Raw genomic sequence first — 15,679 nt, 5'->3', positions numbered from 1 at the left:
TCATTTAATGCAGCAGTGATTTTTTTTTTTTCTTTTTCAGCAAAAGTTGGCGGTTAGGGTTCTTTAAAATATATATTTAAATAACTTTTTACATTTACATACAATATCTTAAAAAAACAAAGCAGAGAACTCAATCCCACACACCTCCGAACCCCAAGCACACACACTTTACAAAACAGAAGAATAACATGTTATCAAAAGAAGCAAAGGACTCAGAGAATTTTGTCTGTTGGTTTGTTAATGGGGTGGGGGGTACTTTTGCCACAGGTGGCTCACATTTTGGGTTGAGAAGGAGGGCTCTCTTTATTACCACTTTTGTGTGTTTGTCAAAGCTAAAAAAATGTGTTTTCTTTTGAAGGAAGTTGGAGTTTGGAGTTTCCACACAGTTCTCAATTTCCAGATAAGAGTTCCTTCTGAGCTCAGGCTCCTGTGCCACTGCTGTCTGCTGGGTGAAATTCCAGTTCTGGAAGAGAGAGAACGATCATCAGGGAGGGCGATTAGGGACAACGCACAGGGACCTGGCCAGGCACTCAGGTGGCCCTGTCTCTGGTATGCAGCAGGCTCTTAGGAAGCTCACAGTTGTGGATGGACTGCGTGTATGCTAAAGGGCCTCTTCCGAGAGGGCTCAGCCTGTGCTAAGAGCACTGGTGCCTCCTGGAGAGCTGGCCTTCCTCTTCTGGATGTGCAGGGACTTCTAAACATTCTCAGGTAGCATGAAAATACAATATACAAAAAAGATGCTAACTGGGTGCCCAGTTGTGTCAGGCACTGGGAAGAGAGGCAAAGAGGACTTCCTCACTGAACTTAGAGACCCCAAAGTAATTTAGGATTGGAATGACTTAGGAGGTTAACAGAAGGTGTGAAAGTGACCGCAGGGGGTTGGAAGGCCATTTAAGCTATCTGAAGGAGAGAAGGAGTGGAGAAGTCCGGGAGCTGGAGTGAGCTCAGCAGGTTGGGGGAACAGGACAGAGGCACAGGGGGCTAAAGTAGAGAGCAAGGAGTGAAACAGGAGTGGTTAGATAGACTGGTGGGACCAGATCATATAGAAGTGGGTGACAAGTTACTGTTTTTAACATTTTACAAAGGGGCAACTCCTTCGGGTCCTCTCCCACTGTGGGAGGTTTTCTGTCCTCTCAATAAATCCTGCTTTCTAAAAAAAAAAAAAAAACAACCCCTCCCCCCCAAAAAAAACCCAGTATTATCTTTTGGAGGACTGGCCCCTTGTAGTATACTCAGAATTTGTTCCTCTAGATCAAACAGTCAACCAAAGTTTTTATCTGGAGGTTTTGAGAAGGTTGCATGATTTGTGGAAGAAACATCCCAAGCTGTGGCAAACAGGTGACCGATTCTTCCACCATGACAACGCACCTGCCCATACCATGCTGAATGTTCCGCAGTTTCTGACCAAAAATAGCAACTCCTGTGCCCCACCCTCCCCATTCACCTGATCTTGCTCTGACATTTTTTTTGTTTCCCCAGATGAAAAAAGTTTTCAAGGGGAAAACATTTTGCTGATGTGGAAGAGATGAAACAAAAAATGGCAGAAGCATTAAAGGCATCAAAATTAATGAGTCCAAAAATTGTTTTGAGCAGTGAAAAAAGCATCTCAATAGGTGTATTACTAAAGTTTAAACATGTAAGAATACACAACTTGCCAGGCTCGGTGGCTCAGCCTGTAATCCCGCGCCTTTGGGAGGCTGAGGTGAGTGGATTGCCTGAGCCCGTGGGTTCGAGACCCGCCTGGGCAGCGAGACCTCATCTCTACAATAAATCAAAAAATTAGCCGGGCGTGGTAGTGCATGCCTGTAATTCCGGCTACTTGGAAGGCTGAGACGGAAGGTCGCCAGAGCCCAGCAGGTTGAGGCTGCGGTGGCTGGGAGCGGCCACAGCACTCCAGTCTGGGCGACAGAGTGAGACTCCAACTCAAAAAAACAACAAAAAAAACACACAACTCTTTATAAATAAATTGGATTTTTGGGGTCCCCCCTTGTAAAGCTACTGGCAAGTCATGAAGGGTTTTCTGGCACAGACATCAACTATGTTTCAAAAAAGGCCACTCTGGCTCCCAAGCAGAATAAAAGGCAAGACTAGTGACAGCAGAACAGTCAGAAGGGCCTTTGTCCCAGAGAGAGAAAATGGGGCTAGACCTAGGGATATACAACAGGGATGCACAGAAGTAGGTAAATTTGATGGACTTTGGAGGTAGAACTGGTCACATTGCTACTCAGAGATACCAGACTGCACAGTTTATCACTGAGGGAAAATGTTTGGAAACTTTATAGCAGTTTGAAGCCTGTTGAATCTAATAACAGCAAATCTGGACTTGTATTTTACCTCTTTTGCTACATATCATTTTTCTGGAGCAGGGAGAAAACAAGCAAATGGGATCTTTCAGGGCCGGCTGAGAAGCCCAGAATGCTAGGTTGTAGGCAGGGCACAAGGATGTGGCCTGGGTTTTGGGCCTGAGCATCTGGATGGAGATCCTTGGGGAAGGGGGCAGGGCAGAGGGGGAATGAGAGCACCACTGTAAACATGACAGATTGGGAGGCTCTGGAGACATCAGGGGAGAGATCACGGAGACCATGGAAGCAGAGGGCTCAACAGGTTTGGATCTCTGAGGAAGGATCAGATTGGGAGATAACCCTTGGAAGTAATCAGCCACAAATGGTGTTTAAATCTAAGGGCACAAAGGCATTCAGAAAACACCTGAGGAGACAGAAGAGGACCCCCCCCATGAAAGCTCCTGCTCTTACCTGTAGCCTCAGTGGCTGTGGCGCTGGACTCCTGAGTGTCCTGGGGGGCACTGGGAAAGCTGGCACTGGTGGCACCCACCTCCTCTGAAGGGCAGCCAGGCTGTAGCAGTGACCCAGCCTGGCAGCGCAGAGCCTGTTCCTCTTCCCAGGCTGCTCCTAGGCCCCTGTGGGGCCGTGGAACATCTGGACCCGGCGTCCCACCCCAGGGGCTGAGGCTGTGGGTTCCTTGACAGTCCAAGGGCAGGCCCAGGTCACAGTCCACATCCTCCGGAATGATGGGGATGCGCTGGCTCAGGTCCCGGGCCCCTGGGTAGCAGCTGGGTGGGGGTTCCTCGGTGAGCGTGTACTGCACACTCACCGAATAGTCCTCAGTGTAGCAGCCGCTGCCCCCTCCGCTGCCATGGGCCACCTGCTTCTCTTCATAGAAGCAGCAGGGCAGGCCCTCATATTTCACCCCATTTGTCCTGGGCAAATGGTCTGGGTGAAGGCCATACAGGCCCTGGGAACTTCCTGGCTGTGGCTCCCCACCTGTGGGGACACAGCCCTCACAGACAGGGGGGCCCAGGAACAAGGTGCTGCTGCCAGTTGCTCCTGCACTGGGTCCCAGTGGGGTGGGCTGGGGCTCACAGCAGCAGGCACATGACAGCCCCTCATGGCCCCCCTTCCAGGTCCTCTTGAGTTCTGGGGCGGCCCCAGGAGAAACCTCGAGCCCCACTTCTGAGGTAGAGCTATTGGGCCCCCTGTGCTCCAGGGAGGAGTTGCTGCTATAGTTCATCTCCAGGCTGCAGGTGGACAGCTGGTCCCCTAAGGGAGAGGCAGGGCCCAACCAAGGCTCTCCCCGCCCAGCACCATGACTGTGTGCTGCCAGGAGCTCCTCAGGTGGCGGGGAGCCCTCGAAGCGCACAGCAGGCCCCCTGCCTGAGCTGCCTGAGCCCCCAGCCTCACTGGTGTGACAAGGGCTCCGGCTACGGTAGATGAAGGGGTCATAGTCACTGCTGAGGGAGCTTCGGAAGGTGGAGCAGCTCCCGTACACGCCCTGGTTGCTGACCTCAGTGCAGTCTACCACAGAGTCACTGGAGGAACAGTGGCACTGGCCAGAGCTGCTGCTACTGCTACTGTCGCTGCCTGGACAGTCGGCCAGGTAGCCACTGCACACTGAGCGGTGGCCATGGTAGCAGCTGAAGCTGGATGTGCTGCCGCTCTCCAGGTGGGAGGGCGGGGCCATGTGCACCACAGTGGGGAAGAGCAGGCTGCTGCTGCCACTCGGTGGAAAGGCACGGGACGAGCCCCTAGGAGAAAGGCTAGGTGGGGGCTGCCCTTCCTGCTCTGGGTAGCTGAGGCCCTGGAAGTAGTAGTGTTGGTACATGGTCTCATACTGAGAAAAGCAAGCTGCCTTGGAGAAGCTGCGGCCGCTAAACTTGGGCCTGCGGAAGGGGTGGGCTGGTGAGTAGGCCCGGTGCTCCAGGCCACAGCGGTGAGCGGCCAGTGTATGGTCCAGGTGGAGGGGTGGGTAGCCACGGATATAGGCAGGGGTCTGTGGAGAATAGAGGTTCTGCTCCCCATGCCGGTCCACGGTCAGCAGGGTGACGGGATTCCCATGAGAGTCCATGCTTGTCCTGGTAGGGTAGGCTGGGATGGCATTGGTCCTGTGCACGCGGCCGGGGTAATGCACGGGCAAGGTCACCCTTGGCTGCCGGCCGCGTGAGAGGTTGCTTGTCTCCACACACACAGCGCTTGGGTTTCCCTTTTGTTCTGGGGAAAGATGGAGGACACAGAGTAAGCAGGGCTGAGCACATTCTCTCAGGGGCTAGAGGGATAAAAGGTCAAAGACCAAAGCAGCAGACTCGGTCCCATGCCAAGATGTCCATTCTCTTGACCCTGTCCCAAACTAAGGTGTTCCCAAACTCTGTTGCATGGCAGAGACTGACCTGCCTCTCCATGTGAAAGGGCCCATCTCCTGTAAGGGCATCCCCACTCCTTTGCCTGACACCGGCACCACAGGAGTTTAGAGACAGGAACAGGGATAGGAAATAAAGTCCCTCCACCCTCTGTCCAATAACACAGCGATGCAGAAGCAATAATGCAAGCCTGTCACTGCGCACTCATTGCCATTTGTGGCTCTGGGAACAACCCCATGGCAAATATTACCATCATTGCCACTAAAGAGATTAGGGACACCTCAGGCCTGAAAAGACCAAATATCAGGACCAAGGTCAGGAAGCTGGTTATTGTAAAGCTCAAACTTGAACACAGGGTGATTCTTAATGTCAGATTTTCCCAAGGGTTGGTGCAGCCAACCTCCAAAACCCAAAGCTTCCATGCCTCCAAGTTGAAGTCCAGAGAATAATGCTGCAGTGGTACTGCTCACTCCCAAGCCTGCAGTCATACTCTAGCTAGGCACTTGGTAGGGAGTTTCCTCCAACTTGACTCTTCAGCGTTGACTGAGGCAGCTGACAATTACCTATGATGTTGTGCCGACAGTGGGGGCAGGTGTGGTGCTGCAGCAGCCACGGGTCCACGCACTTCCTGTGAAACCGGTGAGTACAGGGGATAACCCGCAGCTCCTGGGCAGGGAGAGAGGGGATACAGCCTGAAGGGAGGGCACAGGAGGAAAGACAGGTCTGCCTTCAGCTCTGCATGTGCCTTCCTGTGGAGCCCTGCGTGGACCAAGGAACCCTCTCACCACGCCAGTGCCCTTCCCACTTTCCTCCCCACCTCCAGCTACGGGTTAGCTCAATTCCCCAGAGGCAGGGCCCATGGAAGCATTCTAGGGAGAAGGAAACTCCCCACTGGCCAGCCTCAACCACAGCCCTCAGTGCTAAGGGAGGAGAAGCACATTGAGGCAGACTCCTGTAGTTGGGGGAGGCCACGCAAATTCACACCACCACACAGGAAAGACCGGTGAGTACAGGGAATAACTCACAGCTCCTGGGCAGGGAGCTGCGGGTTATCCCCTAGTGGTAGCTTCCTGCAGGTACCCCAAATGGAGATGAGTAGAAAGGAAGCTGCCTGGGACTGTTATTGATGGGTAGGGCAGCAAAGGAACAAGCTCTCCTATACTAGACCCTAAACATTCACCATGGGGCCCCATGGTTTATAGCAAAAGTAGCTTATCTAGAGAGAAGGTAAAGGGATTTTCTGGGGGCAGAACCACCCCTGACATTATGAGCATAAACATGCACCAAACTTGCTCATTTTACTTCTTTTCATTTTTGGACCTGGAGTGCACAATAATATTCTAATACCTAACAGTGTGCCTGACAGCGTCAAAAGGCCTACCTAGGTTTTCTCATGTAACCTTCATGACCACCTGGAAAGCTGGTCAGTCTCAAGTGCAAGCACAGAGAATGAAGTCACTTGCCCAAGATCACAAGGCTAGAACCCACTTGGACCACAATCAGAACGAAGAGTCCATACAAGAATCTCTTATTCTAAGGGCCTCTGCAAAAATTCAATTTTCATCCATACACAGCAGTGGAAAATTTTCATCAAAGAGGCATCAAGTGTCTGCAATTCTCAAAAAGAGGGGATTTTGTTCCCTGTTCCCCAAATGTGTGTTTGCATCTCTCTAGAGGGAGGGAGATTAACCAAATGTTGAAAATGTTAACAATGGGTGATTCTAGGAGACTGACATATATTACTCCTGATACTATTATTTTCTCTCTTTTTTTCTAGTCAGGATCTCACTCTGTCACTCAGACTGGAGTGCAGTGGCATGATCATGGCTCACCACAGCCTCAACCTTCTGGACTCAGGCGATCTTCCTGTTTCAGCCTCCTGAATAGCTGGAACTACCAGCATGTGCCACCATACCTGGCTAATTTATTTTTTTGTAGAGATGAGGTCTCGTTTTGTTGCCTAGGCTAGTCTCGAGCTCCTGGGATCAAGTAATCCTCTCACCTCAGCCTCCCAAAGTACAGGTATTATAGGTATGAGCCACCACACCCAGCTGATACTATTCTTTTCTAAGGATTTGAAAATTTCAAAATAAAGAGCTACAAGAAAGAAAGGGAGGGAAATTAAATCCATGATCTCTCTGTAACTAAAAACACCCTGTCAAGTATTAAGTCTCAGAGTTTTTAGAAGAGTGATTATAAAACAAAGCCAGTGTGTGTGTAAGTCAGATCTTTTCTGACCTACCATATATTTAAAAAATTTTTTTCTTTACCATATATTTGTGATCAACATCTGAAATCCCCTATGTCTAGCTGGCTTCTCTGGAGAATATGTCTCTACATTGTAGCCACCCTTTCCTACAGGGAAGTGGTTAGAACATCTCAGGACATCCCCCCAGAGATCTGGGCGCTTAACCCCTTTAGCTGCTGCAAAGCTGTGGGAAAGAATATGGGACCCTGTCCTTTTATGTCCTGGGTACCTCTGCTGACCTGCCCACTGCAGCTCCACTCAAGTTGGGGCCTGCCCCTGCCATTACCTCTCCGTCAATGTACTTCTCCAGACAGATGGCACAGTCAGATGTGGAACTGCTGCTGAGTGTGTCCAGAGCTCCACAACTCCCCTCCCGGCGTCCTTTGCTCTTGGAGTTGAACTTTCTGGTTTCCATCTTCTCCAGAGCCTGGACAGCCAACCTGTTCATGGAATTCTGCACAGCAGAACGTGGTCTGTGTGAGTGTTTGGTATGTATAACAGTGGTATTAACCTCCGAGGCTATGGCACTCAATGTACTGGGACAAACAAACACTTCTCTATCATGCCAGAACAGACTTTTGAGAAACCACTCAAAACTCAGGCTGCCATGGAACATATTTTCTAGACCCGTGAAGCATCCCAGGCACCAACCCAGGCTTTTCCCAAGTGGCAATACTAGCAAAGAGCTCCCCTTTGACTTGAAGGCAGGGGTTGCCTTCGATTACTTAGCCTTCTCTCTTCCCTACTCTGCTAGACCCTGAGTTATTGACCTGCTCTACACCAGGGGTTCCTACTGTTTATGCTGAAGGTAGTCGTGAGGGTAAATGAGACAATATGTGAGTGTAAGTAGGCTGTGCCCAATAAACCCAGCCCATTGTTCTACAGGTGCTGGCCGCTTGCCCCTCATGAGAACTTAGGCGATTCCCTTGACAGATTGCCCTCCAAGATCTACCATCTCTCTCCTGAGACATGACCCTGCCATACATTTGAGAGGGTGATGATAATCACCCTCCACCGCTGAATCTCTCTTTCCTATAAGCACACAGTGATATGGCATCTGGAGAGTTACCGTGGCTACTCTGCTTATTGAGAATCACCCAGAGAGCTCAATAAGTGGGTAGGTTTGGGGTGGGGCCCGAGACTCTGCATTTCTGTCAAGTTCCCAGGTGATACAGATACTGCTGGATAGATGCTATCTGAGGGGCAAGGCTATAGGGTATCACACTGGCACTGATTTTAACACTTCCTTTGAAAAACTGGCTGAAGACATCTCCAGTGCTCAGCCTCTGTAGGACTGGCCCTTTAAGAACAGAGAGGGCACAGTGATCTAAGTTTTGCTCTTGTTTTTCCTCCATCTTGGCTATTTCTAGACCACTAGGAACAGGCTATGGAGCTCAGAATCCTCAGCTGTGACTTCACTTTGGACTGTCAAACAACAAGTTGACAAGAGTCCTGGTTTTCACCAGCGACAGGGCCACAGGGGTCAATGTTCATTGGCTGCACAGAGGTATTACCTGACTACGTCGCTGTTTCAGCTTGATTTTGACAAGGAGGATGAGGCAGACCAAGGAAACCACAACGAAGAAAGCCAGGAAAATCCCCATGTCAAAGTATTCAGTGGGTTGCTGGAATGGAACACAGACATAGTGAGTCACAGCCTCGCTTCAGCCTGGTAATCGGCACCAGGTCAGGATAAGGATGGGGTGACTGGGGCGAGTTTCCCCTCAGTTTGTAGGAAATTCAGAAGGTTTTGCTCATATGCACATGGCATGCTCCCAAGGTCCAAGCAGTACCTTTGGTATGGCCAGGGAGAGCCCTGAGGTGGTCTTAGCTAGACCCCCAACAGCCAAGGGAACTCTGTCCACAAAGCCTGGCTCTCTGTGGAATAGTGCAAGTAGCCAGTAAGGAAGGCCCTTCCAAATAAACACAACTAATCACATTTATAGGACACAAAAGGGTAAGTGTCATGTTTTGAGGGAACAGTGATTACTAACCATATAATTAATGGTTTACAACAACTCAGAAAATTGTGTGCTGCTTCCACAACTATCAGCTTCCACTGCAATGAGTCATATTAACCAAAGCGCTCTTTTTTCCTTTAAAAAGAAGCCGGCAAGTCAGTTTTCTGCAAACTCTCTCTGGTTTTAGTTCTTACCTTTCTCTCATAGCACTACCTCCTAAAATCTGGAAGCCACCTCATCTAGGGCATGCATTTAGCCAACAGGACATGCATTTAGCCAACATGCATTTGCTAACTGGATGCTGTGTGTATTCAGATACTTTGTGCATGAGAATCGTCCAACATGCAAATGTTCCAATATGTGTGAAGAGAAAAAAGTGTATATGGGCACTTGCCGCAGGTTCCTAGCACCCTTCAGCCCAAGGTTTAGGCAGAAGGCGCCTGTCAAGAGTTAGTGGCCTAGGATTCCTTCCAGTCACTTAAGGGCAGCTTAGACTCTATTCATTAGCCATGAAATTCAATCTCAGTTGAAAGTTAAGTTTTCCAGATTCAAAGATAAGTTAGGGAATTTCAATAAGGGAATTTTACAGGAAGAAGAAAGTACAGGCCTTTTCTCTAGTGTCTAGATCAAATGGAAGAAGGGAGACATGAGCAGTTGAGTGCTGGGTGTCCCAACCTTCTGATCCTCCTCAGTTTGCCTTTTAAAGGGAGATGGGATGGAAGTGAAAGAAGGATGAGAAGTTGCCAAGAAGGAACACCAGGTGGAAGAGTCCAGAGACATCTTACCACTATTAATCTATTTCTGGTAGGATTTTTCAAATTCTGGTAGAATTTTTCAATACCACATGGGTGGAATTTCTCTCTGGTCTCTAGCTCTATAGCTGATCTAAACCTGCAGGAACCCAGGACAGGCCAGCATTTTAGTCAGAAGGAAGAAAGGAATGAAAGCCTTCTTTATTTCCCAGGGGAAATAAAGGCACAGGCAGCAGCAGAGACCACCCCGGGCCCAGCAGGCCAGTGCAAAAGCTCACCCGAGGAGGGCGGTGCTGGATCCTTGCTCGGGCCACTTTCTGCTTGTTGACAATATTCATCAACTTGATGGCATCTGCGCCCTTCACATACACTACTGGCCTCTTGAGTGGGTCTTCTGATCCCTGGTTCAGCTAAGGAAGAAAAGAGGGTCCTGGTTAAAAGGTATGCTTACTTTAAGCAGAGAGAGAAAGGAAGGCTGGACGGAAAGACATTGAACGCTTGTCTGGAAATACCCCTCTTTAAGCATTATAGCCTTGGAGCTCCCAGAAGGGCAAGGCTGAAAATGATGCTTGTTTTAGCATGGACTGGGCAGGCAGAAGGACCAGAGGGCCTTTGAAAATGTTCCCCATTCCTCAATTCCCTGGCTCTTAACCCCACTCAATATACCTTCCTTGGGTGTGATGCCCAAATGTGGACATCTAACTTCTGCATACAAGTGCAAAGTCCTCGAGATAAAGGTGACATAACTGTGACAAGCCAACTTAACTGAAGGAAGTACCTCTCTCAGGGAGACTGCAACATTGGCATGGCCCAAGTTTACCTGGTCAATAGCTTCTGGGTTTTCAGACACATCAAAGATGACTGCAGTAGCTCCCCGCTGCACTGCTCTCTTGGCCTGGTAGAATAAAAAAGAGCAGATTGGCCCTCCAGTCCACTTACCTTTCCATAGCTGGCCTTTGGCACTCAGGCTTGTGATCAAATGTTGAATCTCACAGTTACCAACCTATGTGACTTTGGGCACATTATCTAACTTTCCTAAGCCTCAACTTTCCCACCCGTAAAAACAGGGACTGATGACTATTGTTAACAATAGTATATCATGTAGTCTCAAACAGCTAGAAGGATGATTTTGGAAGTCCACAACCCAAAAAAATGTTAACTGTTTGAGATGACTGATTTGCTAATTACCCTGATCTGATCACTATAAATATGTACTGAAACAGCAATATGTACTCCACAAATATGTACAATTATTATTTGTCAATTTAAAGCATCTTTTTAAAAAAGAAGATAATGCCACCTACCCTGTATCATCATCCTGAGAACCAGATGACTTAGAATAGGTGAAAATAAATAATTTGGTACTCAATAAACCTTTGTCTTCCTATCCTGCCCAAACAATGAAAACAAACTACAGATCAACAACCTGCCCAGTCAGCACAGAGGTACTGATTTTGGTATTTTCTGCTATGAGCACAGAACCATTGGCAACCAAAGCAAATGCCTTTGGTTCGTCTCATGTGGTCCCTTCTTCCTTCCCATGTCACCCAGTTAAAATAATATATTCAACATTTCCGAATGAATCTCATAATGGTCCATTTTAATAAGTGGCACAAGCTGAAGACCTCTGGAGACCCTGTAGGCAGGGGGAGTCATGAGAAATCATTGTAAATGGGGTTTTGGAGCAGTTAGCCTGCCAAACCTGGCTACACATCAAAAACCACTTGGGAAGTTTGTAAAGCAGATTTCCTGGCTCACACCACAGAGACTGATTCAACAGGGCTGGAGTGAGGCCCAGGAAACTGAGTTCTGTAAGCTTTCTGATGATTCAGATGATTCAACCCCTTGGGGAACTACTGATCACAGAGATGAGATTAAAACGTTTTAAGAACAAATGAGAGATGATGGGATTCTTCTTGAGGGAAATGGGGGAAAGATTCCTTTCCATCCCAATGAACCTGCTAATTTCATGTTCAGCTAAGTAGACAACAGGGAAGAAGCTGTGGAAGAACAAGACTTAAGATATACCCTGACTTTTAGGAGCCTAAATCTTGTTGGAAAGTGACACCTCTAATGGTGGTGGTGGGGAGGACAAAAAAACTACCCTTCTATAAGATGGGTACATGATGACAGCGCTGAGATCAACAGAGTCATTATAGGCCAGAGTGTCGAGTAAGAATAAAATCAGAATTCCTTCCATAAAAATAATCACTCTACACCGACGTGGCGTTAAGAATGTACATTGCCCCAAATGTAGCTGGACCAATGGCTACACTGGCCCACTAGAGGGCAGACTCACTCCACAGCTTTCACAACAAGCCAATTTCTTGTACTTCGTACCAAACAAGTAGCACCAAAAAACGGCTTCAGTGAAATCCTCAGGAATACCGCAAGTTTCTCAGCCGTTTAAGAAGCTCTGGCACCCTGGATAACCTATCCTTGTCCTGCAGGGGACTCTTTCTTTTTGAACGGAGATTCAATGTATTGAAGTCTCTGCTGATTATCCACCCCACCCTGTTATTCACCAGATTGCTGGACTAGGAGCCAGGAGTAAATCCTGGGAGTTATTCTCTGGCTCTGCCACTGGCATGTTGCAAGTCACTGAATCTCCTTCAGCCCCAGCCTCAGTTTCCCCATTTATTAAAAAAAAAAAAAAGAGGAGGTATCTATGTCATTATGACTAGGGTCTCTTCCAGTTTCCAGTATTAGCCATCCAACTATGAGGCAGGGGACTGTACAGAATTCAGAAAGGACTGCAATGGCCCCATCATCTCTCTCTAGCAAAAGATGATGCTGAGGCACAGCTAAGAAAGTACAAGGCCAATTGGCATTCCTTTCCTCCTCCATAATACTCTTTAGGGGTATAGACCTCTCTGTCTAAGGCCAGCAGCTCATGGACTCCAGAGTAAGTAGGTGCTTGTGTTTTCCGCTTAGGTGGTATCTCAGTCTTTTTCACAAATTCCTTTCCCAGACATAGGCCCCAAGGAACAGCACGGAAAATGAGGAAATAAATAGGCCCTCTCATTCCTTTATTTGGCTTTCATTCCACGAACAAGCACATCAAACAGCATCCGCCGAGAATGTGCAATTCAGATATGTCCTGATCAGGAGCACCCAGTACCTCTAGCTTTGATGCTGCTGCACCTGGAGTCTAATGGCCGTGGGATGAAAGGCTGCAGGATCTGGGGTAAGCAATGTCTTCCTGGGAGATGCGTGCCTCAGAAAAGCCATTTAGCCACGTGGTCTGCTCCATAAGAACGCAGACGTCTCAAGGATTTGGAGGTTTCATTTGAAGCATTACCTCCATTCAGGACAGGAGCAAAAGACATTTTAAACAAAATCTAGGAGATTTTGACCAGTAAAGACAGCAGATCAAGAATAAGGTGGCCAGAGTGGCACTAGCCAGTAATTCCAAATATCAGGAGGCTGAGGCAAAGGCTCAGTTGAGCCCAGGAGTTTGAGGTCAGCCTGGGCAACAGCAAGAACCCTATGGACAAAAAAAAAAAAAAAAAAAAAAAAAGAAAGAAAGAAAGAAAAGAAAAGGCGCTTAAACCCCATTTATAGTTTGATTTCAGACACAACTAAATCAGGTTAATGCACACAAGCCAAGGACAAACATCTTGTTTAAGAAAATGTTTGATTCTCATAGTTGATATACTTTAAAAATTGTATTTAGTGTAAGCTATTAAAATAAGTTTGCATTTCCTGCATGTACCAGGACTGGATGGGAGGGGAGCCAACCAAGGATACTACTGGAAACTTGCCTGTCAGAAGTCAGTTCAGGGTTTAAAATAGGCTGTGACTATTCCACATTTAGAAAATGACACTTTTATTTTACTACTTCCAAAGCAAAATAAAAAATAAAGAACACTGCTTGGTTACATTTTGCCCTTGCCATACATTTTCAGTTTAAAAATTGAGGCATAGTTCTTGAACCAGTTTTCATTATCTCAGATCATTTACCATTTTATCTAGTCAGACTTGGACCAGAAAACAAACCTAGGCTCTAGTTGGGAGAGTACTAGTTTTGTGACCACCAGAAACCCAATTTTTATGAAGTCACATACGTCCAAAACTCTTAAGATAAGACTCTTTTAAAGAAAGATGGGAAAGATGCAGCATGGTAGATGTGGCCGGATGAAGGTCACTGGTAAACTGGGCTGCAGTCGGAAGGGGCAGTTACTCCTGAACTGTGCACAACCCGCAGAGGAAGGAAGAGCAAGGGAGAGGAGGGTGGCAGCAGAACAGGGAAGTCTTGGCAAGGCCTCCGAGAAGCAGCCAAAGCCCTTGTCTTGCTGGTCTCTGCATGCCCTTCCCCTCAGCCCACAGAGGTATCTCCACATCCTTTATCACCTAGTGTCTGTGATCCTCACTTAGGACATAGCAGGTCAGCAACAGCTAGCAGGTTGCTGAATAAAAGGTTGTCATTTATGTACCTTTCCAGGGCTGCAGGACCCAAGACTAGACGATGTCCACAGCTACAGAGATAGTAGCAAAAGGGTAAACAGTTGCACCTTTAAAATACATTTGCAAAATACAAAATTCCAACCTCTAGAAGATAGGGCCTGACTGTGGTTGGCACTTATCACTCTTATGATTTTCAATAAGCATTTATTATAAACGAACGAAAGTCTGCCCGGTACCATACTCTTGGGTTATTTTTGATAAAAAGAAGTGCTTCATGACCACGGATGTTTTCCTGTCAGGAAGTACTTTTATCAGTAAGACTGAGTCTAGAATGTTCCAGTGCAAATGAGATATTCTGATGAAAATGGTGCTGTCACCACCCTGAGGGTGGGAAAACTTAAAGCCTAGAGCCCTCCACTTATCAGGAATGGATCTAGCATTTCTCCTGGTGTGTGAAATTCTACCCAGATTTGATTTGGGGCTCAGATCCACCCCAAGACCTACTCCTTGGAGCTTCTGGGGCACAGACTCCATTTTTCACCAGTTGTTTTCCTGTTCCTTTGTCAAGCACTTGGATGTGGTGTCCCCACTGCTTAACCTTTATTGTAGGAAAACTTTGACATAACACAATCTTAATAGGAAATAACCCAAAAGATGACTAAAAATCTCCATTGTTCCACATTTCTAAACATAGGGTAACCAAGGAAGTTAGATTGTTAGTGTTAACATGAATACATGTGTCTTCGACCTCTCATAGGCAGTTCTGATATATAAGGGCTCCAACCAGACATTTTACTTCTATTAAATATAAATTTGCATTTTTGCATTTATCGTAAGCTTTCAAGTTATTAAAAATTCTTTGTAAATATTTTAAATAGTTGTGCTATATTTCTTCCTATACGCTACTCAACTCATGTATTTTTGATATCTGGGCTGTTCTAGTTTTTTATTTATTATAACTAATGCTATGTTGCATAAATCTCAGCTTTCATTTGCAATTTCCTTAGGATAGAGGCCAAGTGCCAAAGAATATGAAGATTATGGAGATTATGATTATTATTTTAAGTTGGGTCTCATTTATCACCTAGGCTGGAGTGCAGTGGCATGATCACAGCTCACCAGATTGTACCTCCTGGACTCAGGTGATTCTTCTACCTCAGTTTCCCGAGTAGTTGGAACTATAGGCGTGTACCACTATGCCCTGCTAATTTTACATTTTCTTTTTGTAGAGATGAGGTCACACTATGTCACCCAGCGTGGTCTTGAACTCCTAGGCTCAAGCAATCTTCTTGTCTTGGCCTCCTAAAGTGCTAGGATTGCAGGGATGAGCCACTGTGCTTGGCCAGAATGTAAAGATTATTAAAATTCATAATACAATCCACAAAGAATTTTAATGCCCTCCTTATATACCCACCTAACTCTTATTTAATATTAACACCAATGGCAGGATAAGATGGCACAGACAATACAAGACAAATTTGTCAACAGATTTAACTTCTGGGTAAGAGTGACCTGTGATGAGTTGGCTGGGAAGGAGAAGAAAGTCAATGAGAGGAACTCTCTATACAATGATAGCTCACATGCAGAAAGATATTTCAGAGTGAGCTATAATGAGCTGATCATACTTATGCTACTGATTCTTCAAGGTCAAGTTCATGTG

General features: G+C 47.0%; 1 protein-coding gene across 1 annotated transcript in view; it reads right to left on the bottom strand.

Annotated features, from left to right (window-relative positions):
* The window catches only part of ZNRF3 (zinc and ring finger 3), a 129,769-nt gene continuing 114,090 nt past the window's right edge, over positions 1–15,679 (bottom strand). The window contains exons 3-9 of the mRNA XM_008071011.1: positions 10,433–10,507; positions 9,891–10,022; positions 8,414–8,524; positions 7,186–7,353; positions 5,215–5,317; positions 2,754–4,505; positions 1–463 (exon numbers count right to left, since the gene is read on the bottom strand). Of these exons, the coding sequence (XP_008069202.1) occupies positions 420–463; positions 2,754–4,505; positions 5,215–5,317; positions 7,186–7,353; positions 8,414–8,524; positions 9,891–10,022; positions 10,433–10,507 (2,385 nt within the window). The 3' untranslated portion in view covers positions 1–419. The remainder of the gene's footprint in view (positions 464–2,753; positions 4,506–5,214; positions 5,318–7,185; positions 7,354–8,413; positions 8,525–9,890; positions 10,023–10,432; positions 10,508–15,679) is intronic.

Source organism: Carlito syrichta, unplaced genomic scaffold (assembly GCF_000164805.1).
Source record: "Carlito syrichta isolate Samal-C Ts95f unplaced genomic scaffold, Tarsius_syrichta-2.0.1 Scaffold314095, whole genome shotgun sequence".
Lineage (NCBI taxonomy): Eukaryota > Metazoa > Chordata > Mammalia > Primates > Tarsiidae > Carlito > Carlito syrichta.
This window is presented reverse-complemented; position numbering and strand designations above follow the sequence as displayed.